The 24,185-nt window shown below is 51.3% G+C and overlaps 4 protein-coding genes across 5 annotated transcripts; 2 read left to right on the top strand and 2 right to left on the bottom strand.

The window, feature by feature from the left end:
* Window positions 1-2,276: 2,276 nt before the first annotated feature.
* On the top strand, window positions 2,277-2,411 carry LOC131091109 (uncharacterized). The gene has a single exon (XM_058036990.1). It carries the CDS (start codon window positions 2,277-2,279, stop codon window positions 2,409-2,411), a length of 135 nt encoding a protein of 44 aa, XP_057892973.1.
* Window positions 2,412-3,972: 1,561 nt separating this feature from the next.
* DIABLO (diablo IAP-binding mitochondrial protein) lies at window positions 3,973-8,278 on the top strand. 2 transcript variants are annotated; one of them, XM_058036988.1, is made up of 6 exons: window positions 3,973-4,029; window positions 4,947-5,061; window positions 5,277-5,405; window positions 6,262-6,372; window positions 6,480-6,576; window positions 7,672-8,278. In XM_058036988.1, the coding sequence occupies exons 1-6, from the start codon at window positions 3,983-3,985 to the stop codon at window positions 7,878-7,880; spliced, it is 708 nt and encodes a 235-aa protein (XP_057892971.1). In that variant the 5' UTR covers window positions 3,973-3,982; the 3' UTR covers window positions 7,881-8,278. The 2 variants fall into 2 exon arrangements, with proteins under 2 accessions (XP_057892971.1, XP_057892970.1); XM_058036987.1 differs by having other exon boundaries at window positions 5,274-5,405.
* Window positions 8,279-10,651: 2,373 nt separating this feature from the next.
* On the bottom strand, window positions 10,652-12,657 carry B3GNT4 (UDP-GlcNAc:betaGal beta-1,3-N-acetylglucosaminyltransferase 4). The gene has a single exon (XM_058037036.1). It carries the CDS (start codon window positions 12,428-12,430, stop codon window positions 11,312-11,314), a length of 1,119 nt encoding a protein of 372 aa, XP_057893019.1. The 5' UTR covers window positions 12,431-12,657; the 3' UTR covers window positions 10,652-11,311.
* A 186-nt stretch (window positions 12,658-12,843) lies between these two features.
* LRRC43 (leucine rich repeat containing 43) lies at window positions 12,844-19,808 on the bottom strand. Its single transcript, XM_058037079.1, has 12 exons — window positions 19,719-19,808; window positions 19,387-19,641; window positions 19,048-19,158; window positions 18,787-18,926; window positions 17,932-18,170; window positions 17,179-17,354; window positions 16,735-16,858; window positions 16,388-16,527; window positions 16,183-16,260; window positions 15,727-15,918; window positions 15,123-15,189; window positions 12,844-13,143 (listed from the first exon to the last, which is right to left on the bottom strand). The coding sequence occupies exons 1-12, from the start codon at window positions 19,806-19,808 to the stop codon at window positions 12,983-12,985; spliced, it is 1,773 nt and encodes a 590-aa protein (XP_057893062.1). The 3' UTR covers window positions 12,844-12,982.
* Between the last annotated feature and the right edge of the window lie 4,377 nt (window positions 19,809-24,185).

Here is a 24,185-nt window from a genome sequence, read left to right as displayed (position 1 = left end):
ACACCAGACACTTGGTAAACTCTGAATTCATCACCAACATTGCAGCCTGGTTTTTTGCAGCCTACACCAGAACTGTGTAACCCCTCCACCTCTCCAAAGCCTCTTCCTGGAACTATTCAACAAGAAAATAAAAGCCATCCTGACGCTGATCAATTCCCTGGAGGAGCAATTACTGTTTAACAGGCTTCCTGAGCAGCTGATGATGTTCTGCTTCTGTCCAAGGCCCTGCTGACCATGTGGGTAATAATTTGATAACAAGAGAACCTAATTAAATTAAGGGACCATTTTCTACATCATAATATCTTTGTAGGTAAGAGATTTGATTTGCAGTACATAATCTTCCTTCTCTGCTGTCTACATTACTAAAAAAAAAAAAAAAGAAAATATTACCCAACCTCTACCCCAACCCCTCCACTTTCACTTTTCATACATTATCAGAAGCAGTTTTGCTAAGAATAAACACAGAGCCTGGCTCCCTCCTCCCTTCACTGCAAAGGAGCTGCATCATTTCAGCTCTCTAAGGTTGGGATGACTCCTTGGGAGGGAGGGTAAGGGTGACACTAAGCAGTGACCTGGGGACCATGCAGGGATTAGGCTGCCCTCAGCCCTCACTGACTGCTGGTAAAAGCTCCTGGCTGAGCCTGCACAGCCCCACCCTGGGGATGAGCCCCAGCTGTGTGTGAGGATCCTCCTCCCTGAGTGGCTCACAGAGCACTGGGTGCCCAGGGAACAGAGCAAGAGGCACTGCAGCCTTTGAGATAACAGAATAAAACGTGAAAGATGGCACAAGGTTTTGTTAGAGGCAAACCCCACATCTCAACAAATGCAGGTTTGGGTGACTCCAAGCCCTGGCACTGGCACTCTGGAAATGCTGTTGGCAAAGCCCCCAGGGGAAGGGGAGTGTTTGGCTGCTCCGAGCACCACGGCGCTGTCGGATCATAACCGGTGCTGACCACACCTAGAGCTCAGTCCTGGTGTGGGCTGCACACACACACACTCACTCACAGAGTGCTGCTGCTCCTGGATCATCCTACAGCACAGACCCTGCAAAGGGACAGCTGCAGAACCAAACTAGGGAGAAACACCAACTTGCTGAAGCAGAGCCCGTCACCTGCCTGGGTAAGCAGTTTATTTCTTTATCAGCATCTTTCTAGATAACCAGAAATCTCACACAGCCTATGGACAGAAATCTGTAACGCTCTGAACAACAGGGAAAGCACAGCTGGTTTAAAAATGCTGTAACTCCTGTACTGTATACAGGTGCCTGAGCTTGGAATGGAATGGCTGAACTCATTAAACAACACCAAAAGTGAATTCCTTATCAGAAGAGCTCTTTAAAAAACATTCCAGGCAGCAGGACAGGAATTCAGTTTAGTTTATCTGGCTTTAGGCTGTTCAGAACAGAAATAATCCTTGTGGTTTTTTTATCCTAAGTCTGATTTTAAACTCCCTTTTCGTGCTTGACCAAGAGCGTCAATACTGTTGATCAGGCACGGCTGCAATCAAAATTTAAAAGAACACGCAAATTGAAGAGATAATAGAATGTTTTAGGTGGGTTTTCACAGCTTCAAATCCAAGAAGCCAGCGACTTTAGGGGAAAAGTTCAGATTTAATTTAAACTAACAAATGAGCAATCACTTCCAAAGCAATGTATACATATGACTATACAATACTGCTGGGAGAGGAATTCTAAGGCATCTTACCCCATGTCTCCCATTAACGTTATTTTTAACGCAAGACAGAAATATTTGCCTGTGCAAACTTGTATTTAAGCCTCAGTTTTCGTCATTCCTAAACAAAAGGCTCAGTTTGTGCCAGTACCTCCATTAGATGCAATTATAGAATTAAATATTAATGGTGGCTTCCTTGGAGGGATTGACCACTTTGATCAGAACAGGCTGTTGGTAATGCACCATCAGCGGCCGCTCTGCTCCTGCCCTTCCTGGAGGCACAGCCCCAGGGGAGAGATCCCAGGAGCCAGCTGGGCTCTGCAACACCCCCAGCCTCAAAGCCTCACCCCCATGGCACTGCCAGGCTCTGCATTTCCACCTGCTTCCTTACCAGTCCTGATCTGCACGCTCTGATCAGATCCCAAACTCTTTTAACACCTCAGCAGGGTTTTGAAGAGGCCCACAACAGTCACTAACAACCTTCCAGGTGCTCACAGGATTTCTCCCCGTGGCAGGGTGGTGTCCCTGCTGTGAGACTCACCTTGTGTGTCTGCTCCAGGCGCGGCAGGAGCAGGGAGCAGCCAGCCCCAGGGACCTGGGAGAGCCATGCCGGACTCCTTCGCCATCCACTTCCTCAAGGTGCTGCGGGAGCTGCTGGCCTTTGTGCTGTTCAGCTACACGGTGCTGCTGGGGGCGCTGCTGCTGGCCGGCTGGACCACCTATTTCCTGGTGCTCAAGTGAGGGCTCTGCCCCTGCTCCTGCTCCCACAGCCTTTCCAGAGGCACCCACGGCACAGCTCCGCACGCGGGATGGAGGCGCCTTCCCCCTGCGCCGAACCTGCAGGAGCTCTGTGCTCCCGCTGCCTCGCCGCACTCTCATTTTCCTGTGTAAAAACAATAAAGGTTAAGAGAGAAAAGGCATCCCCGTGCATGCACTTTACAGATCCTCGTGGCTCGCAGATTCTTTGTGTCTCTTGGACTCTGAACTATTCAAAAGCCTCCCAGCAGTTTTCTCCTGAGATTCCCACCCTGCCGAGCGCAGCACAGGGGATGGCAGGGATGCAACACCACTCCAACATCTCAACAAACAAGTCCTGCCTTGTCCTGCTCTGCCTCATTAAGGGTGTGAAGGCAGACACACAGAAATTACTTGTAATTTGTTTTAGAAGTTCTGGAAAAAGACATTTCAGATCAGCACAACGTTCCCCTCTCCCTACAGTTTTCTGAGGGACAGAGTTGGTAACTGGCGCTCTCAGGTGGGCCAGGCTTTAGAACAAATGTTTAAAGCAGAGTTAGATTGAATATGTGTGCTACAGCACTGCCTCAGTAAAGTAACCTGCACTGACTGAGTCTCTGAAAACAGGAGAGAGAACAGGAATTCCTGCTATAACTAAAAATAATAGATTTAATTGATAAAGGCCATTTTGTGTGGAATTGCACACGAAACCTTTGGCAGAGAAGGTGGAGATTATCACTAGCATGGAACTACCCAAAATCAAAGCAACATAATGTACTTTAGAACAATAAAGATGAATTAAACCAGGGCCGTGAGGAGCGCTGGTGTCTCTGAGTTGGTGGTCACAATCTGTCCCTGCTGGAATTCCCTTTCACCCAATGGAGCTGATTTCAATACAAAGTTGGGTTCTTAAATTTCTTCTTTATCTGGAGCATTCTGCTCAATGTCCTCATGGCCCATAAGTTCCACATTCCTTTTGTCCAAAGCCTTCTTCCCAAGCTTTGTTCACCTTTCCCAAATCTAATGTCACTAAAACACACCAAGCCCTAAACCTTACCAAGGCCATTCCACCACCAAGTAATTTGGTTTTCTAACACCTGGACATCACTCAAAGCTTGTTGGCTGCTCTATCTCACAGATTAAATATTCTTATCCGGCTTGAAAGCTACAAAACCAAACACCAAAGAACAGCCCGTTCTAAAGAGAATTTTTACACATTCTACATTTGGTAACAATTAGACAAGACCTTGTTTCATAATCTCCTCCTCATTCCCAGCAGATGGGCAAATAGTTGTCTATTTCTGAGCCTATTTCTGATGTTGGGCATACCGGCGAAACACAGAGGAGGTGTCGGGGGTGCTCCACAGGGCCCTGGAGGGGCCGCGGGGACACCTCTGGGGACACCCGGGGACATTTCCCGCTCGCTCCCCTCACGCTCCCGCCGCTGCCCTCACGGCCCCGCGCGCCCTCGGCACGCGCCCGCGCTCTGCGCACGCGCCGCGCTCGGCCCCGCCCCAACCCCGCCCCTGCAGGCGCGCGGGTGACGTCACTTCCCGCGCGCCGGCGGGCGGGCCAAGATGGCGGCGGGCGGGCGGTGGCTGCGTGGCTGCTGCTCCGTGCTCAGGTACCGCGGCGGGCGGGGGGAGAGGCTCGGGGGGACCGCCCGCACCGCGCTCCCCACCCGCCGGCGCTGGGATAAAGAGTACGCGGCACAAAGGAAGGAAAATGCACCGGTTGTTTTCATTAAATTGCTGTAGAACAACAAAAAAACCTCTCATTGCTTTGTGCTTCTGTTTTTGCGCTCGAGTATTTCCGTGATAGAGCCTGACCCCAGGGCATTTGCACAGCTTGGGTTGTAATAAAGCTGGTCACAGAGACCCAAGTGTCTCTGGATTGTAACAAACCTGTCACATTTCTCACCTGCATGTACCGCACGCCACTTTTAAGCATGTTTTTTAACCGGTTTTCCAGTATTATTGACTAACAGCAGTGTGCCCATACCAGCTAACATAAATTTTCTCTCTAGAAGTATTAATATTGCACTAGTTACTGTGCTTGCCTGTTGTTGCACTTATGATTAAACAACAATACGAAATTTGAAACAAACTTACTCATCCGTTGTCACACAGCTGCATCACAGAAACCTGGCACAGACAAGCTCCCCTTGAACAGCATCTGGGTGTTCTTCTCCTCGCTGATCCCTGTTTCCCACCCCACACTGGGATGTTCCTGCTGCTGATCTTTGCCTGTATTTCCCACCCCACACTGGGATGTTCCTGCTGCTGATCTTTGCCTGTTTCCCACCCCACACTGGCATGTTTTTGCTGCTAAACTTTGCCTGTATTTCCCACCCCACACCGGGATGTTCCTGCTGTTAAACTCTGCCTGTATTTCCCACCCCACACCGGGATGTTCCTGCTGCTGATCTTTGCCTTTATTTCCCACCCCACACTGGCATGTTTTTGCTGCTAAACTCTGCCTGTATTTCCCACCCCACACCGGGATGTTCCTGCTGTTAAACTTTGCCTCTTGCTTTTCCAGGCGCAGCCTCCCCGTCCTGGCCAGCGTCGGGCAGCGAGGCCTCGCGGGCAGGAGCGGGCAGTGGCACCGGGCCGTGGGGCTGGGGGTGGCCCTGTGCGCTGTCCCCATCGTGGAGGTACCCCCAGCACCCCCTCCTTGCAGCAGTTTGACCCCCAAACCCACCTGCCTGTCCTGGTTCTCCCCCAGGGTTGCATCCTCAAGGAGAGCTTGGCTCTCGCAGCTTTTCCTCGCCGTTGTGTTTGAGCGGTGTCCGTGGGGAGGGTGACGGCGAGGTGACACAGGGTGACACGAGGTCACACAGGGTGACACGGGTGTCTTGTGTTGCAGCAGCAGAGCTCGGGGTCCCTCAGCAACGATGCCCTGATCAGAAGAGCCGTGTCCCTGGTGACAGACAGCACGGCCACGCTGCTCTCCCAGACCACGTACGCACTGATCGAGGCGCTCACCGAGTACACCAAGGTGAGCTCACTCCTGGCACCCCCACTCCTGCTGCTCTGCCACTGGCTGCATCCCTTAAACCACCCTCAAAATGGGCTTTTGCAAAATTAATTTAACCCAAGAAGTGGGGGGGTTGAAGATGTCAGGTCCCTCGGGAGCTGTGGGGTCACTGTTCTACACCAAATGTGGAAGTTACTTTTAGCTTTGTTAAACTGTTGCTCTTGGGTTAAAATTAGACAGCCCCAGAATGGTTTGGGGTTGGAAGGACCTTAAAGCTCATGCAGTCCCATGGGCAGGGACACCTTTCACTGTCCCAGGGTGCTCCAAGCCCTGTCCAGCCTGGCCTTGGACATTCCAGGGCTGGAGCAGCCACAGCTTCTCTGGACACCCTGTGCCAGGGCCTCCCCACCCTTACAGCCAAGAATTTTTCCCTAACATCCCATCCAACCCTGCCCTTTGTCAGCAGGAATCCATTTCTCTTGTCCTGTCATTCCATGCTCTTTTAAGAAGTCCCTTTTTTTACTTAAAAATGACCCTGGAACTCAGAACTGGGGCTGAAGAAACTCATAACAATTATTTATATTACCTGTGTACTGAGCTCTCTCTTCTTGGGCATTTTATTGCCCTTCTCAGTCTTTCTAAGGCCATGAACTGAGTTCCATCAGAAGAATGGCATGAGCCATACTGAAGTCTGCAACAAGAAGACACAGTTTTAATTTTGCAAATAAAGTGCTGGTTTGAGTAAAGTATTTGCATTCCAGTTTACATCCTTGTCAGTACATCAAGTGTATGGAGAGTAATTTTTCTAATTAACACTGAGACAACACCAGAGCTGTGCAGGCTGTCATGGTAACTGTGCAAAATGATTCCTTGACAGGCAATTTATACCCTGGTGTCTCTCTACAAGCAATACTCAAATCTCCTTGGGAAAATGAACTCGGACGAGGTGGATGCGGTCTGGCAGGTGGTCATAGGAGCCAGAGTGGATGTGAGCAAACCAACCTCCCTCACCATCTGCCTCTGCAGCCCTGCTCTCACAGCTCAGGAGAGCTCTCAGGTGTGTTACACCCTGTTGATTCTTTGTCCTGCTCCTAGATGACCACCAAGCAGCAGGAGTACCTCAGGCTGGAGTCCAGCTGGATGACGGCGCTGCGGCTGTCGGAGATGGCGGCAGAGGCTGCGTATCAGTCAGGTCTGAGCCTCTGCCCCTTGTCCCTCTGCCCCTTCTCCCTCTGCCCCTTCTCCCTCTGCCCCTTGTCTCTCTGCCCCTTGTCCCTCTGCCCCTTCTCCCTCTGCCCCTTCTCCCTCTGCCCCTTCTCCCTCTGCCCCTTCTCCCTCTGCCCCTTCTCCCTCTGCCCCTTCTCCCTCTGCCCCTTGTCCCTCTGCCCCTTGTCTCTCTGCCCCTTCTCCCTCTGCCCCTTCTCCCTCTCTCAGCCCAGTTCAGACACACAGAGTACACTCAGTTAACACCACAGCTGACAGCTGGTTCTTGCTTTTTAGAGGTGCTAAGCACGTACATTCTGGTTTTGTCTGCAAATCTGTAGGTGTGTTCTGAGAGCTAGGCCTGGAAATTTCACATGTGGTTTAGGTCAGGACTAACCATGGCCAAAAATGTCTGAGGGAAGAGTTCAGTTATTTTTAAATGCAAGGCTCAAACACGGTCCTGGGAGCCACAGAACCAAGGCTGCCTATTAATACAGGAGGACTTTACAGCTGGATTTAGTTATATTAAAAAAGGAAACTATACTAATTTTGGGTTTTTCTCCCTGGAGAGATTTGGATTTTTCCTCCCTGAGAGCTCTGAGACGGAGTTATGGACTGGTTTGTGGTAAATGGGCAGAGTTACTGGAGTGGAGAAGGGAGGAAAAGCAGTGAATATACAGAGACACCCTCATTCTGTAAGTGCCTGGAGAAGACCCAGAAATCTGTGGGAGCATGGGAGGAGGATGGTGGGAATTCAGCAGTGCCACAGGTATTCCCACTGCTGTAGGTGCCAGGATGGGATGAGGACTGAAAGGTTCTGGCACACAGGGACTGGGCTGAGCTCTCAAACCCACTGGCACAAGGTGATCCCTCCTGTCCAACCCCAGCTGTATCCCACTGGGACGGGAGAACTCAAGGGAGCACTGACACCTCAGGCTTGAGGTAAATGAACAATACTGAGCATTAATACAGCCCAAGAGCCCTCACCACACAGCAAAGCAGATGATGATCCCATCCATCTCCTCAGCTGAAGGCTTGCCCAGGTTGTGCTCCTGTGACCCAGGGTGCCAATCCTTCCCTGCAGGTGCAGACCAGGCCTCGGTGACAGCCCGCAGCCACATCCAGGTGCTGAAGTCCCAGGTGCAGGAGGTGAGGCTGCTGTCCCAGAAAGCAGAGACCAAATTAGCTGAAGCTCAGACAGATGAGCTCATCAAAGCCCGAGGAGAGGACTCCTCATTGCCACAGGGTGTTTTAGGGAACTCAGATGATGACCCTTACCTTCGGGAGGACTGAACAGAACTGAGCTCTCAGGGTCAGTCACACATGGAACAGTCCCAAGCTCTGAAGTGTGGGATAGTGTAAAACTGCTGAAATAAGCCTGTGATTCCATTTTTTCCCCCCCAAAAAGGATTGCTTTGCAAATCAGGTATTTGGAAGGCTTCAGTTTTGTTTGTAACTTACCTTGTTTGTAATACTTTTGGATTCATTTATTTAAATGTTTATCTATGCAAATGTGAAGACTGTTATCAGGGATGGCCTGGTGATAATTGTGTCTCTGCTTGGAGGGTCCTGCTGCTCCCTTGGTGTGTTTGTGGGATCAGCCAGAGAAGTGTATTTAAAAACCCTTGTTTTTAACCTGTGAGGTAAATGATGTCTGTGAGGAGATGCCTCTATTAAACTGTGCAAAAGCATCCTGTTGTGGGTGTGTCCATTTGGGGAGGAAATTAGGCCTTGCTTTCTATTTGAATTTAAAAGTTTTTAACGTCTGAGTGGCAGCTGCACCAAATTACACTGAACTGCACTCAGGGGAAATATTTGCTCTAGAGCTGAGAACTTCCCATGGAGTCACCCAGGCTCTTGGTGCAGTTTTGTTCAGCACAGCAAATTATTTCACCCAGAATCACCTCTGGGGGAGGTTCCCCAGGAAGCAAGGGGGAGGTTTGATTTTCAATATATTGTAGTTATAAACAGAATTGTTTTGGCAGCTGCTGTGTACTGTTCTACAAAGCACTGAGCAAAAAGAGTTTTACATATTTGAATGCTTCCCAATGCAAGTTTCAGGACATAATCTTAATTATTTCTTTTGCAAGCTTAATGTTTCACTGTAGGTTTCAAAACCATGGGTGTCCTTTACTGTTCATTTCCTAACCTGACAGCTGGTGTGAAATTTGCTTTGTAGAACAGCATCCACTTGAACTTTATCACTGGGGATTGGATCCCCATCTGCCAGGTTGTGTAAGAAAACACACATTAATCAAAGATTTTTCACCACAGATTAGCATCTGATGCATCTGTGTCAAGGTTGGTGTTACTAAATTGAGTTGTGCCTGAATTTTCTTACCTGCAGCATAAGAGGTGTCTCATTTTGGCTGCCTTTGGAACAAATGCAATCTCAGGTGCACAGCACTGTTCATTTATAGAGTAAGTAGTAAAAAGAAAATTAACAAACCACTTTTCCTTGCTCCTCACTGGTGCTGCTGTATCCAAGGAGGATGCACAGTCTGGAATCCAGCTCAGAGGGAGCTGCCTGTGTCTGCTCTGGGCTGGAGCATTAGGGAAAAAACTCCTGTGGTGAGAGGATTACTTGGGTGGTGGCACAGCTGAGCCCTCAGGAGCCAGATGCAGTCTCAGGTCAACCTCTAACCACAACTGCTCTACTTTGGTGCCTTGTGCAGTTGAAGAACATCTGCCAAGCCCTGACCCGAGTGCACAAACAAGTTGTGTACCTTTCAGGATGCCACAGGAACTTACTCAGATGTTTGCATGGCACTGCCAGGAGCCTGCTGAGCCAGGAAAGCCCCTCTAAAGCCCCTCTTCCCCTTTCAGAGCCTGCTCCCAGCCCTGCTGTGACCCCACTTCTTGTTTCACTGCACGTACTGCTCTTCCTGCCCGAGAGCTCATCCCACACACGTCCAGCCCAACGTGACTGGAACCAAGCAGGCAGGGCAGCCAAGTCAAAGTGGGGGTGAGAGGCACAAATCACCCCAAAGCAGGGCAGAAAGGAGTCCCTCACCTTTGTCAGGAAGTGAGAGCTGCCAGCTGGGGGTTAGCCCACACACCTAAGCCCACAACAGACATGACATCATGCTCTGTGCTCCTGAGTTTGCACTGGGAATCATCGAGTGGATCACAGAAGTGCTGGCACAGCAGCTCAAAGGGCACCACGGTGCCTGCCCTGTGCAGTCTCCTCCCCAGGACCAGCAGCAGGGCCCAGAGAATTGTGCCCAGAACCTGGGCTTGCTGCTGGCACTCAGCCTTGTTCACACACCTGAAACTACACACAGGCACTTCCTCAGCTACAGTTAAAGAAGCCCTGTTGGAGCTGCAGCCAGAAAACACAGTAACAGCTTGCACAGGACCACCCTGAGGATGGACCCCCACCAGTTCTTTGAGACAAACCTCTACTGACACCTGGCACAGAAACAGCTCCTGTGAGGTGGCACCTTTGCCCCAAGAGCCTGGGTCAGCCCTGGGGCTCAGCCAGAGCTACCCCAGGTGTTCCAGAGGGCCAAGGGAGCACATCCTACCAGGAGAGAGCTGCCACAGCTCTGCTCCCAGGGTGTCCCTGTCTGTAGGACAAGCAGGAGCCTCCTGGCAGCTTGCTGGGCTCTTCTGAAAGCTCCAGCTCCCATCTGGTGGGGGATGGATGCTGGGCAGCTGGCACTACAGACAGCAATTACAACAGCACAGCATAAAGGGCTCTGCTTGCTCTAATCACACACTTCCTCTTTGCTCATTTGCTTGGTTTTTCCCCTAAGGCTTCCAGGCTGCTTCCTGCTCATCCTCAGCTCCTGCTCTAGCAGCAAGATACTGATAAGCTTCACAAAAAACCCCAAAACTTAGTCCTATATTTGATATTTTCTCAAATTAACAACTCCAGCACATTCAGATTTATCACTTTTGTGTCAGTGCATCTTGTCTGAACAGGGTAGAGAACAGCTCACAGAAAAAGAAGTGGCAAGTATCCATTCCACTAACATTTTCCTCTTTAATGCAAATACCCAGCAGCAGATCTCAGCCTTCCCTGGCTTTTAGGGCTCTTAGCTTTCAGAAGACCTAAGAATATTCCCATGTAAATACTTTTGAAAAGTATTTTATTTATATACAACATTACAACAACAACAAACCAAACACCTCCCACACAACATGGGAAGCTACAGCCACTCTTCCAACCACCATGCTTATTCAAAACACGTGGCTCCTCTCAAACCAGATCAGAAAGTGTTTGTGCTAAAGTTTCCAGTGCATGTAAACCTTTGTGAGTTTCTGCAAAAGCCAAAGGGCTGGAGGCTGAGCCCAGTGCCCCAGATTATCATCACTGCTGTGTTAAGGCCATGTATTTTTGAAGCTTTTCCTTCCCCACTCCACTCCCTTTCTCCTGCTGCCTGGTAGGAGCTGGGATAGCAGACTCAGCAGGATGTACTGGCCTTTCTTCCATGCCTTCAAGTAAATTTCAAATGCTCTGTCATTCCTTAGTCATGAGATTGACTTTGGCCAGCAGTGCAGGTGGCACTTGTGACTTCACCTGGCAAAGTCTGGCTGGGAAGCCACTGACCACACCCCCACCCTGTGACAATTCAACTGCTTCAAGTAACCCCCAACAGAAAAAGACTCACTGCAAACCAAACCACAGCTCCAGTGCAGTCTGTTAGTAACGAACACGTTTCTACCACAACCTGATTTTTAGTTTAGTACCCTGTCAGCAGCCACAATCCCCAGGCTCATCAGTAGCTCCTTTTCCAGCCCCTGCTGTAGCTGTGTGTCACTGACACCGCACACCTAATGCTGTCATCCTTCACCAGTGTCCACATGATCCACATCTCCGTTGGGTTCAGTCTGTGCACAACCATCAGCTCTTTGTACCAGCACGGATCAAAAGAATTGAAAGGTCTCTGGATCCCAAACGTCTTAAAGCCAGCGTGGTTCTTTGGGGTCACTGACATCTTTGCCAGACACATCCCCACAAACACATCATCTATGGGGAAGAGCTCCGTGTCCTCTGCGGTGCTCTGGAGGCGACGCACTGTCTCTCTGGACATCACATATCCCCCTCCTCCTGCATAGAGAGGATAGAAGGTGGCCCCATACATGGCCTCTGGAATGAAATATTTGACCTTGGTGTTCCTGATGGGCCGGGCGTTGGCGATCACGTCCCCAACAAAGAGATCCTGTTCAGGGTCCAGCTCCTGGAGGAACTCCACGATGTTGTAAGTGTTGACAAACACGTCATCGTCGCCCTTCAGCACGAACCTGGCGTGCTGGCAATCCTCCGTGAACCAGCGGAGGAAATGCAGCTCCTTGAGGGTCAGGTTGAAGAAGTCGTCAACAAAATCCCACTGCAGGATGTCATCAAACTCCTGGCTCTCGTAAGCCAGCAGCTGGTGCAGGGGCTGCAGGTGGATTTTGGCCTCGGAGCGCCCCAGGAGGAACACCAGCCTGATGCGCCTGCCCCCGATGGACACCTCCTTCCCCCACGTGTTCCTGATGGCCACGCGCCGGTCCACGTTGATGGGGGAAGACTTGATGGCCAGCAGCAGGAACATCTCTTTGCTACACCTGGAAGGCCTCAGCAGCACCGAGAAGTTCCTGCAGTGCTTGTAGGTTAGGAAGACTCGGTGAGGCTCCGGGAGGGCGAGAGAAGAATTGGCAAAGGTCAAGTTCGGCAAACACTTGCTGTGCTCAGCGCTGTCCAGAACCGAAGGCTGCACTCTGTGATCCACCACATCCACTTTCTGCTCTGCTGATGATGCTGCCAACTTCGCCTCCTTCTTCATGTAAAACACGCAGGCCAGCAGCATGATTGAGAAGGTGTAAAGCACCAGGCTTTTAATCCTGGGATACATGGCAGCATCCGGCGGGGGACCGGCCCCAGGCGGGCAGATGAACACGAGCCGTTCCCTCCCACCTTACCTGGGACGGGGACGTACTCGGTGCTTCCCCCGGTGCTGCCGGTGAGGATGGTCGGGAGCCCCCGGTCCCGCCGGGGCGCGCAGACCGGGCTGGAGCCGCCGCTCCACGGTGACCCCGCACGGCAAAACCCCCGCTCTGCCCTGCGGAGCCTCCTCCGTGATTCACCGGAGCTGCCGCTCCGTTCCCTCCCTGATTCACGGGAGCTGCTCCCGCCCCTCCCCGCCCCTGCCGAGCCCCGCCTCGCTCGGAGGATGCGAGGGCTGGCACCGGCCCCGGGGCAGCGTGTCCCGGGCACGGACACCCACCCGACACCCCGCACACCCACCCAACCTCCCCTGCCCGCTCCGGCTCCAGCAGAAGCTCAGCACCAGCCACAGACCGCCAGGAGCCCCGGGGCAGCTCCCAGCTGTGGAGGCTCAGCTAAACCAGGCTCTGCACAGCGTTCCCTGTGGTTTATTTCCACTCATGCTCCTGCTATGGACACATTACGGAGTCCTCCCCTCTGACATGGCCACGCTCCCCTGCCTCTTGGTGCTGGCTGCCGAGGACCATCGAAGGAGCTGCATCTGGAATTGAACTGTCAGTGGCACTGGCTGGGGCTCTTGATCCTCCTCCAGTTCAGCAGTGTCTTTGTTTTTTCCTTTTCCTGTGGTAAGAAGTATATTTGTCACTGTCTTGAGAGAGTAAATGATCCTAAAAGCAGCAGCGTGCAAGGGTGTCAGTGGTGACTGGGCTTCAGGGGAAACTGAATATGATTTTAGATGATAAGCCCAAAAAACATCTTCAGGCTGGCAGTTGACCTGGGTGCAGCCTTGCTGCTTGTTGTGAAAGTGCCCTAGGGCAAAAGAAAGCTGCAGAAATAAATCATTTCAAGGATCCTGGAAAATCAAGTGCGAGGTAAAATGAGACCTACGTGAGACTACTTCTGAAGACATCCTTCAGTGTCTGGGCAAATGGTTCACTTGTGACAAAGCCTTTCCTCTTTGAGCCGTCTGGAAGTGATCCCAATTCCTCTGAGAGGACTTATTATTTGTGTGCATTTGCTGAACTGAGGGATGCAAATCAGCCTCAGCTCCCGGCTGTGAGAGTGCCTGGACACACGGCTGGGAGTCATCCCCTGTGCCCCGGGGCATGGCCACTGTCACAGCTCCAAGGGGGTCCCCAGGTGATGTGCAAGTGTCAAACAGCCCTGAGCAGCTGGTGATTCACGGAGGCAGGCAGGATGTGCAGACACTGAGCTCAGCAGGGCTCAGCAGCCCCCCAAAAAGCCACAGCTGGGCTGCTCTGGTGAGTCACAGCCATGGGACAGCTTATCTTCAGGCACTGTGAATTTTGCACTCACACTTTGAATTATGCACTCCGTGGCCTCACAGTGCAGCCAAACCAGCCCCCACCTGCACAGGCACACGGGGACACCAAATTAAGCACAAATCTCTAATTGCTGTAGGTTTCCTGCAGCAGCAGCACTTCTGTGCACACAACAGCACTTTTACCTTTGTTCAAGCTGAAGGGAGCTTCTCCTGCACACACTGACCACACACCAGGGAGGGAAGGAAGGAAGGAAGGAACAATCACTGCTGAAGCTGAGCTGTTTGACAGCAGCTCCTGTCAGGCTGAGTGTACATTGCAAATACACATCTTCTTGTGGGGGACAGCAGTTCAATGAGTTTTCTTCTTTTCAGGTCGTTAAGGGAGGCCCCTGGCTTCAGTGAATGCAGCCCAGGACTGCAGAGCTCTGAGAGCCACCCCAAAGATGGGGACCTTGCTGTGGGTGACAGGGCACAGGAAAGCAGCCTGGAGCTCTGTGGGTTAGTTGTACTCTCAAATCTGATGCCAGAACAGGAAAACAAAGCTCCTTTGGTAGCTCTGAGCAGTGCTGGGAGGCCTGGCCCTCTCCATGCCCTCGCTGACCCATGAGCAGCTTTTCAGCGTTGCTTGGCCTCCCCTTTCCTGTCCCACTTCCTCCCGCTCTTGCATTACCCCTCTGATGTGCTGGCACTGCTGTTTTTGCAGTGAGAACCAAGACTGATGGAAAAATGATCTGCAAGAGGCAGGGTGAGGTTTGCCCCTGGCAGATTAAGCAAGGCTGCTGGCTGAGCAGCCCTGAGCCTTGCACTGGGGTCAGGGCGGTCTCTTGGTGGGTGACAGCAGACTGGGATCTGTTCCCAGCCCTGCATGGGCTGGCTGGGGCACCTGGGGCTCTCTGGGCATCTCCAAACCAGAGAGAACAACAATCCTCTCTGCAAAGTGCTTGGAGATGCGAGCTGGCAGTGAATGAGGAGCTCATTATGCACCCCAGGCAGCGCTCGCCCAGCTGCCCGCCCACATTTGGCAGCCACACAGCGGGCAGCGCTTTTCTCGCCCAAAACTCTGCTTTGCCCATGTCCCCTGGCACAGGGTGCTGTAGGTGTGAGTCTCCCAGGGCAGCTGGCAGCCCACCCCGGGTGCTTGTGCAGACACCGACTGGTAAAGAGTCCGGGCCGTGTCTATTCTGAGAGCCCCGCAGTCAATGTCTGCATTCACAGCCCCAGGCTCAGGATGTGAGTAAGCCCCTGCTCCAGAGCTGCTCCTGTTTGCTCTTTCACACACCCCGCCCTCTGTCCCGCCACCTCCAGCCTCTGTCACCTTTGGAAGCCGCGTTTTTCTGGTCTCCTTTGGGTTTTTTGCTCTTGTCTTTGCCTTTTTTTGTCTCCTGTGGAGAGAGATGTTTCCACAGTAAGGCTGTGTTAAAACTCGCTGCCCTCATTCAGTCCTGTGCCAGCTGTCATCATCTGGGTGCTGTCACTGGGATTTCAGGGGCAGAGGTGAGGGGGAGCAGGGGCACAGCAGAGTGGCTGCTCAGAGAAGAGAATCCAGGAAACAGAAAGTTGGTACAGCTGGCATGTGCTGCCACACTGAGAGAGAGCACCAGAGGAAGCACCAGTGGCTGCTTACACATTCTGGAATGGAAAAATAAACTCATCTATTTTCCTAGGCCCAGAAAAAGTAGCAGAACTGCTCACTAATATCAGCCTTAAATAACCACACCAGCAGCGATGGATGGTGGTCAGGCAGGGCTATTTCAGCCCCATTTTGGGGAGAGGAGTAGATTGGATGGATGGATGGATGGATGGATGGATGGATGGATGGATGGATGGATGGATGGATGGATGGATGGATGGATGTCCAGGCCACAGAAGGCATTTGTTGAACCCCAGCCTGCAGCCCTGCCCTGGGACATGCTCCTTACCTTCTCGTCCACAACTGGTGGTTCTGGTGGTTTCTCAGGGATCAGGATCCCAAAGTCACACACAGTTGCCACCAGGTTCTCATTGGTCAGCAGGGTCTCCAAGGTCACCCTCATGGTGGCCAGGGTGCTCCGAATGGGAGGGTCACTGCGGTATTCACATGACTTCTTCTTCTTCTTCTTTTTCTGCTTGTCCTTGGACACGGGGACAGGCCTCAGCAGAAGGTTGGGGTCCCTTTATCAGAGAGAAGCAACCCCAACCCAGCCCCTTGCCCACCACTGCATCCTGGCCAAGGTGTGTGCCAACAGCTGCTGCCTTCCCCCCACAGAAAGTGGGACTTTGGGAGAGGTCTGACTCTCTGACACACCAGACTGACCCAGGAGAAGGGTCCTTGTTGTCCCATCACTGTTTTTGCAGCTCAGATAGAATTTGATCATTGCTCTCTCCTGGCAGCCTACCTTTGCACTGTTCTTCTTCAGCTCCTGTCCTTCCTTTGTGGCAGAGTTTTCATCTGGATCCACCGGCCAGGAGACCACCTGCCCGGAGAGAGGAGCTGGCCCAGGGTCACTGCCATCCCAGCCTGCCTCCCAGAGGGAATGTGGTGACACTGGCCGGGCCTCCCAGCAGCTCTTCCCCCTTCATCCAGCTCAGCCCCACCCTCACCTTCTCCTCCATGACTGAGACAATGGTTCCAGCCTCCAGGTAGGACTTCAGCCCAACCAAGTCCTTGGCAATGTGTTGCTTCCTGTAGCTCCAGTCGATGGTGTCCGCCCAGGGCTGTGCAGGGGTGGCAAAAACCTTTGCTGTGTAGGGACACAAAAAAGTTCAGATATCTCTCTTTCCCCAGGACAGAAGGACCTCCAGGACATGGCTGGTGCCAGATCATTGTCCATCAGTCCCAGGAACAGCCCAGCTGGCACTGCAAGGGACATCCTGGTGCCACCACGCCCCACAAAGAGTCATAAACCTGCCCTGAGACCTGGAACAAAAGATCTGTAATTCCTCATTACCAGAGTGGGCCTCAGGCTCCTCTGTGGCTGCAGGCTCCTGATGGCTCTGTGTTTCTCCTGTGTCCTGAGCAGAGCTGTCCACATCCAGGGTGGCCACTGTGGGACTCTGGTGGATTTCTGTGCCCTGGAACAGAGAAGGATTTGCCTCCAAAATCCTATTCCCCAGCCCACCCTTATGGGAAGAAGGGACTTCAGTGCCAGGGAAAGGGTCTGCCACAGCCAGCAGGAGGGGGGCTGTGAGTTCTCTTCCACAAGCAGAGCTCTGGGCTCCCCAACAGGGATATGGAATGTGGGCTTGTCCTGCTGGATGCAGCCACATGGGAATTCTGTCCCCAGCACTGCTGCTCCCCTCACCAGGCTCATCACCCCATAGCCTGGAGATGCAGCTCCCCCTGCTGTGACCTGCCATGCTGCTTGTTTCCAGGAGCACAATCAAGCACCAACCTCAGGGCTGCCCCCATCCTTGAGCTCCTCTCCCTCTGCAAACTGGTAGGTCACCCAGTAGCTGTAGGCAAACACTGGACCCTCGCAGTCAGGCTCCAGCTGAAAATCTTCGGGATAAGGGAGTCCCTTCATCTCCCCAATGGTCACAACCAGTTGTGCTTCACTCGTGATCAGCTCTGAAAGGAAGAGAATCCTGCCTTGAAGCTGCAGCACTTCCAGAGAGAGGAAGGAACAGAAAAGCAGAAACCTCCAGGTCCCACGTCCCACCTGCTGGCATCCCTCGGTGCCAGCCTGTGCCAATGCTGTGACAAACCACTGCCACGTGGCGTCACTAAAAGCCATGCAAACACCTCCTGCCTTGGCTGCTCTGCTCCTTCGACGTTTCAATCTCCAAAAGGCACATCCAGCACAAACTCATTGAGTAGGGGCCATCAAAAGAGGTTTCCCACTCCGTGTGTCCCCAGGCTCCTGCTCTCATCCCAGTCAGGGATGTGCCCCAGAGGTGGCACCGCTGTGCGCTGACAGTGCAGCCCCATGTGAGAACCTCCCCCAGTACTGATGTTCCTCCTGCCACAGCTCAGGAGGGAAATGCATGATCTGAAAAGCTGAGGCAGGCCAGGACACTGAGGCAGTGCTGGGACTGGGATTGGTTGTTCTTGGGCCCAAGTCAGACACGGCCTCACTTGTAATGACACAACCACAATGCAAACCCCACTCCTGAATCACAGGGTCAGCCTCAAAGGCAGGGCTCACCTGGCCGCTCTGCCAGCCTGTGGAACTGCTGCCTCTCTTCAGGCCATATGTAGATGTCATCGAGGATGGACAGCTTGGGCAGGCTGTCCACAAGGAAGCCTCTGTAGGCAGGGATGAGGGACAGTGGGTTCCCCTGGAGCAGCAGGATGCGGAGATTCTGCAGGGTGGACAGCTGGGACACCAGCCCCAGCAGGTCTGTGAGGCTGTTAAAGCTCAGGTCAAGGGAGACAAGGTTTGGCCTAAGGAGAGAACCCAGAGAAGGATGTAAGGCAGCCAGCACCTATTTGAGGATAGAAAGCTACAGCCCTGGAGCAAAAACAGAAACAAAATTCGTATTTCCCCAGCACAAACTGGGTTGAACTGAGGAATCCAATCTGGAGGCCAATTCCAATTCTTGAGCCATTGCCAGTCTGCCCCACAACACAAAAACATTTCTTTAGCATCCATTGATGACACCCTGCACCATTTGGTGAGGCAGTCTCTGCTTCAGATGCTTACAGACTTCCAGCAGTGGTTTTGGGAAGGACACAGAAAAAGTGAACTGTCCAGGAAAATGGAACTGGGATGGGCAGGGTGTCAGGGCAATCTCCCCATTCCAATCTTCCCATCCCCTGGCAATCTCCCCATTCCACACCTTGCTAAGGACCAAAACAACCTCTGGGCATGAGACAGAAGACAGCAGAGACAGACTACTCTGCACAGGGAGTAGACAGAGCAAAGACACAACCCTTCTGAATTTTCCCAAAATTTTCCCTTCTGTATTTTCCCAAAAAAGGCCACCTCCATGGCTTGAGGTCAGCTGTTCATATCTGCTCATTTCCTTTTCAGGAGCTCACATTCAGCCTGTGGCATTACCAGAAATCCACAGTGAGGTGCTTTTCCTGGGAAGGGCCACACAGCTGGTTGTAGCCCAGCCCCAAGTGCTGGAGCTCTGGGGGTGGCTGAGCACACAGGTCCTGCAGATCATCCACATCATTGTAGCAGAGCTCCAGCACCTGCCCAGGACAGAAGGAACAACAAACACCTTGGAAATTAGCTGTTCCTGGCACCTCCTTGAGCTGTTTGTCTTTCCCTGTGTTCCCACATGGGAATTCCTGCCCCATCCTGCTCGCTCACCTTCAGAGTCCGGGGCAGGTGGGCTGAGGTTACCCTGCTGATGTGGTTGGCACTGAGGATGAGCTCCTCCAGCTGCTGGAACTGCAGCAGACCCTCATCCACCTCCTCCACCTGCAAAGAGCTGGGTTTGGCCAACTTGTCCTTGAGGCACCTTGTGGCCAGGGTGACATGGACACATCTCAATCTGTGTGACACAGGTTAGCACAACGTCCTGGGGAGGCTGTGGGGAGAAGCTCTACTCTGGCTGCAGCACCATGGGATGGAAGGTGTCCTTTTCCCAGCATGTTTTCCCTGCCAGCAGGAAGACACAGCTTTGTGGGCACCAGCAGCTGCACTTACCCCCTTGTCCAGTATCCGCAGGGACTTGACAAGCTGGGAGACACTGGAGCCATGGAGGAGCTCGGGGGCCAGCACAATCACCTCCCTCAGGCGCTGGGCCTGGGGGCTGCAGTCGGGGGGCAGTGCCCAGGGGCTGTGCTGGTCTCTCAGCAGCTCCAGCAGCACCTCAGGGGTGTCCTCTCCTGGTGGCACGGCCTCCTCCAGCCCCGCTGGCTGTGCCCAGGAGCTCCTGCGGGCATTGCAGCGGGATTTGTTCTGTGGAGAACAGGGAGAGAGGAGAGGCAATGGCAGCCCCCTGCCACATCCCACAGCTGTAGCCCCCTGACCCCTACCCAGTTGCCGAGGCCACAGGGGAAGTCCTGCAGCCCCAGGTGCTGCAGGTACTCCTGAAAAACAGCCGAGACACTGCTGGGTGCTGCCATGCAGCCCCAGCCCGCAGGGAACCCCCTGGCTCTGAGTCCCTGTTGCTAGGAGATGCTGCCATGGAACCAAACTCTCCAAGCAGAGGTGGAGCAGGTCTGGAAAAGAACCAAGCTCGCCCGGCTGGGAATAAATCCCTGTTTTTCTGGTTCCCACTGGGTTCTGGGGGCTGCTCCCCACCAGGGAAAGGCCAGGCGGCCTCATGCTGCACTTGCAGGGTGCAGCATCAGCATTCGTGCCTGGCTGGGGACCTGTGGCATGGAATTTGCCATTTCCCTTATCTGTGTCCTGAGTGTCACTCAGGCTTCAGGGAAGAAGCAGAAGAACTCAGCCAGCTCCAAAAGCCCAGCTCTCCCCTTTACGTGGAGGGCACTGCCACACAACCATGTAAGGCCACAAAACAAGCTCATGGCTGAAAATACCAGCTCCTACACTTGGAAAAAGTAGGTGAGCTCAAGGAACAAAAGGCACAGACTGTGTCTCAGGTCAGCATCAGGTCTCCATAGGCAGAGATTGATTTCCTTTTTCCAGCGATAGGTGTTGCGGCAATGGCCACAAATTCCATTTTAGAGAGCTGACAGAGCAGCGTGTGTCAGCAGAACTTCACCAAATGAATTGCAGTTGCTCTGTGATGTCTGATGGTTACGTGGTGGAAAGCTGAACTTCTCAGGTTGGGTTTTACAGGACGGATGCTGACCTGCTCCCTTATCAGCTCAGCAGCTTATCACAGCCCCGTAGAGACCGGAAAGGAGGTGCACAGCATGCACAGGCTATGAGATAATGGCATGTCCTGGAGTGGAATAACCAGGTAAAGTGCTGTCCTTAGGAGAAAATGAAGTTAAATCTTCTGAAAGTCTTTGAAAGAAAATTACCAGTGGTTGAATTGTGTTTCGTGGAAAAGCGAAGCTGTAAAAATTCTGCTTCGTTTATTTGCATCACTATTTAAAATCACTTGGCCCCATTGCCTTCAGTGCTGCACAAAAAGATAATCCTGCTCTTGGGGGAAGACCAGATCCCAGTACTCCCTGGCTGTGCCCATCTGGGAGAGCTGGAAGGGGGCTGGCAGTGCCCAGTGGCATCTTTTATGTACGAGCTCCTGCACCTTCCACAGACCTTCCTGTGGGCCACTGACCAACTGCAGGTTTGGTGCTTCCAAAGAAACCTTCCAAGATCACCCCTCTGCCTGAAAGGAGCCGTCTGTACCCACCACTGCCTTTGTAGGGACGTTCCTAAAGAACACCACACACAAAGAAACATCTCTCTTTCACTCTGTCTCAGTTTTCACACCAAATAATAATGAAACCCTCAAATAAAGAGGTGTCTGCCAGTACTGTCCTTTCCATAGGCCATGGCAGCTCATCTCTTCCTTGCCATTACTTAGCACCTATTCTGTTTTGGTGTGTATAAGAATTTCCTACATGTGGTTACCAGAAGTAGAAAACAGCCTCAGGGAAGCTGGAGAGATGGGCAATAGGGATAGGAAGGGGGGGGGATCCTGAGCATCCCTTGGGAACAGGGTCTTACAGGTATCCAGCAAAAGGATTTAAACATGGAACTGGAGGCCTGACCTACCTTGCACACAATATTTTTCATTGGCCCACTCTTACACTGACTCTGCAGGACAAGCAATGGCTTTGGGCAGCAATAACATGCTTCCAACCACCTTTATAAATAAAACAAGAGTTTTTGTTCTAAATCCCTCACTTTAGAGAGCCCAAGGATTTAGATGGGATGGCCAAGGAAAGCTCAAAGAGATGACACAGGACACCCTCTATGTCAGTCTGAAACTGTGCACGTAGATCACAATCAGTGAAGACACATCTGAATCAACTTTCGATATAATCTTTCAAAAAAGAAAAAAACCCAAATTATCACTGGCAAAAAAAAAAAAAAAAATACTGTGGGGGAGCCACTGACGCAGGGCTCCACAGCACTTAAATGCAGCCTGGCTGGCCCCATCCACAGCGCTCCAGGCAGGCAGAAGCCCCAGAACCAGCTCCAAGGCCAGCTCCCAGCCAAGCCACTGCTGTCCCATCCCACCATGGAATGCAGAGCAGGTGGGTGTGACTGACCCTTGCTGCAGGCTCTAAGGTTGTCCTGGCTGATGCTCATCTCAGGCTCAGCCACTTCGTGCCTATATGCTTTAAAAATGTATCACCTTGCACAAAACTATTAAGATTTGCAAAAAGCTATGCGGAAGATTGAGACTAATCACTGTATTCTCTCTTTCTTTTTGGTTTCCTCTCTTCATCTGAATGCAGAGATCAACAGGTTTGCAATCTTCCTCTTCTGTTTACTGGTTCCTTTGGGCTCCATGGCACCGACACAGACATCAGAAAGCAGAGTGACTACAGGAGAGAGGCAGAATCACTTCACTACAGAGATACCAACCTATGCATCAGTAATACAACAGAAAGCACACAGCTTGTTTGATTTTTATGTAAGTGCACCATTTTCCATGTGCTGTGCCTATGTCTGGAGAAATCTCTTGAATTATTAGAAAACATTAGAAAGACCACCAGAAAAGAAGTATTTGGGTTAAAACCTAAAGTAGCTCTTCTCTGTATTCCATGCAAGAAGGAAAGTGTTCATTGTGTTATTTCAGGGCAGTTGGAGCAAGGGCAGCTGCAGAGAGCTTGGGTGACTTTGCCTGAGGTCATTGCCCGCTGGGATCTTCCTGATTCCCAGTGTTCCTTCTCAGTCTCCTGAGTTCCACTGGGCATCTTCTTGCAGCAATTTAGTCAGATCACTGGAAATGGGGTGGGAATTGCTTTGCTTTTCAGTCTGACCCCAGTGCTTGAGCACTTCTGCCAAAAATCCTGCGCACCCATCCTTCCCTTAGAAAGGAAAAACGTTCACTGAACCCAGGTGCTAATGCCTCAGATGAAGTTCAGTTCCTGGGACTGTGTTCCCAAGAATACGCTGATAAAAATCAACACTGACATTTCCTCTGAATTCATTTTTGAAATCAAAACCATCTCTGCCAAAACCAATGGAAACACACACAGGCCAAACCAGATCTCTGGAACAGGTAAATTTTGCCCCTACAGCAAAGAATAGAACCCAAGGTTTAGAAAAGCTGAGACCCAAGGCAAGCAAGGAATGGGGATCTGCAAACTCTGTGCAATGCCTGCTCGATCAGAGGGATGGAGAGGTTAATACAAGATTGAAACACAACCAAACACCCCACAAACGGGTACACAAATGAGAAAGGGAAACCAAAGGATCAACAATTTAACAATTTCTCTCTTCTCTTCCTTCCCCACAGAACAAATGTATCTCTGCAACATTCTACCCTGATCCCTCGACAGTCAGGTCCAAGGCCAGAGACATGGCAGACGAAATCCCCAAATGTCCAGCTTTCCAGGCAGACTGCTGTGCTTTGCACCACATCCAGCAGGCTCTGAAAAGCCTGGGAAGGGACATAGAAACCTTCTGCACCGAGAGCTCCAAGGAGCTGGTGCAGGCCAACCTCAACCAGCTGGGCACCACGCTGAGCCAGGGCACCGCCTTCTTCACCTGCAGCAGCCAGCACCTGCCCCAGGGCCACCCCACGGGCCAGGCAGACAAAAAAACCTACATCTGGTGGGTCCTGAAGAAATACAAGGACATCATGCAGCTCACAGAAAAGCTGTACTCTGACGCAGCAGTCTGATATGCCAGGATGAAAAAATAACTTGAATAGAGGTCTCTGTAAATGAGACCTACTGGGGTTATGGGATCAGTTTGATGCCATGGATAATATACTTGCTATTTTTTCTAACTATATAATCTAGTTTAATTTAATATTTAAAGGATAAATGTGTTATTGAATGTATTTATTGTAAAACTATTTATATTGTCTTATTTGCAACGGCATGTAATAAGGATGGACTAACATGAGTCAAGGTAATTTAATTAACCAGCCCTGACATATATAAAAAAGCATAATTTCAGTAATTTTATTGTTATTTATATTTTTATCTTGCAGTTGTTTTTCAAAAGAAAGTTGATTGTCAGCAGGCCGATTTTGTACTTCTCTCTCTACCAGGGAATTTTATTTATGAATTTATACAACACATCTATTTTTATAAATCTATTTAAGCAATTAGTTTATATATTTATTTATTCATGTTTTAAACTCTTATATTTTAATACCGAGAAGGATCTATTTGCTATTTAGTAGATGAATGGCTTTACTCATTTCCTGTTACCACCTTTGGATAGAAACTGGAACTTAATTAAAATATTAAATAAAAAAAATATTGCTGGATTCTCTTTTTACTAATTCTTTTTTACAATATATCTTGCACTGGCCCTGTTCTGCTCAAACTTCTCCAGGAAAAGTGGGTTTGATATCAACTGAGTTACACTGCCAGCCCCCCAAAAATCTGAGGGGG

Source organism: Melospiza georgiana, chromosome 18 (genome assembly GCF_028018845.1).
Source record: "Melospiza georgiana isolate bMelGeo1 chromosome 18, bMelGeo1.pri, whole genome shotgun sequence".
Classification (NCBI taxonomy): Eukaryota; Metazoa; Chordata; class Aves; order Passeriformes; family Passerellidae; genus Melospiza; species Melospiza georgiana.
Note: the sequence above shows the minus strand (reverse complement) of the source record. Positions and strands in the feature narration are given on the sequence as shown.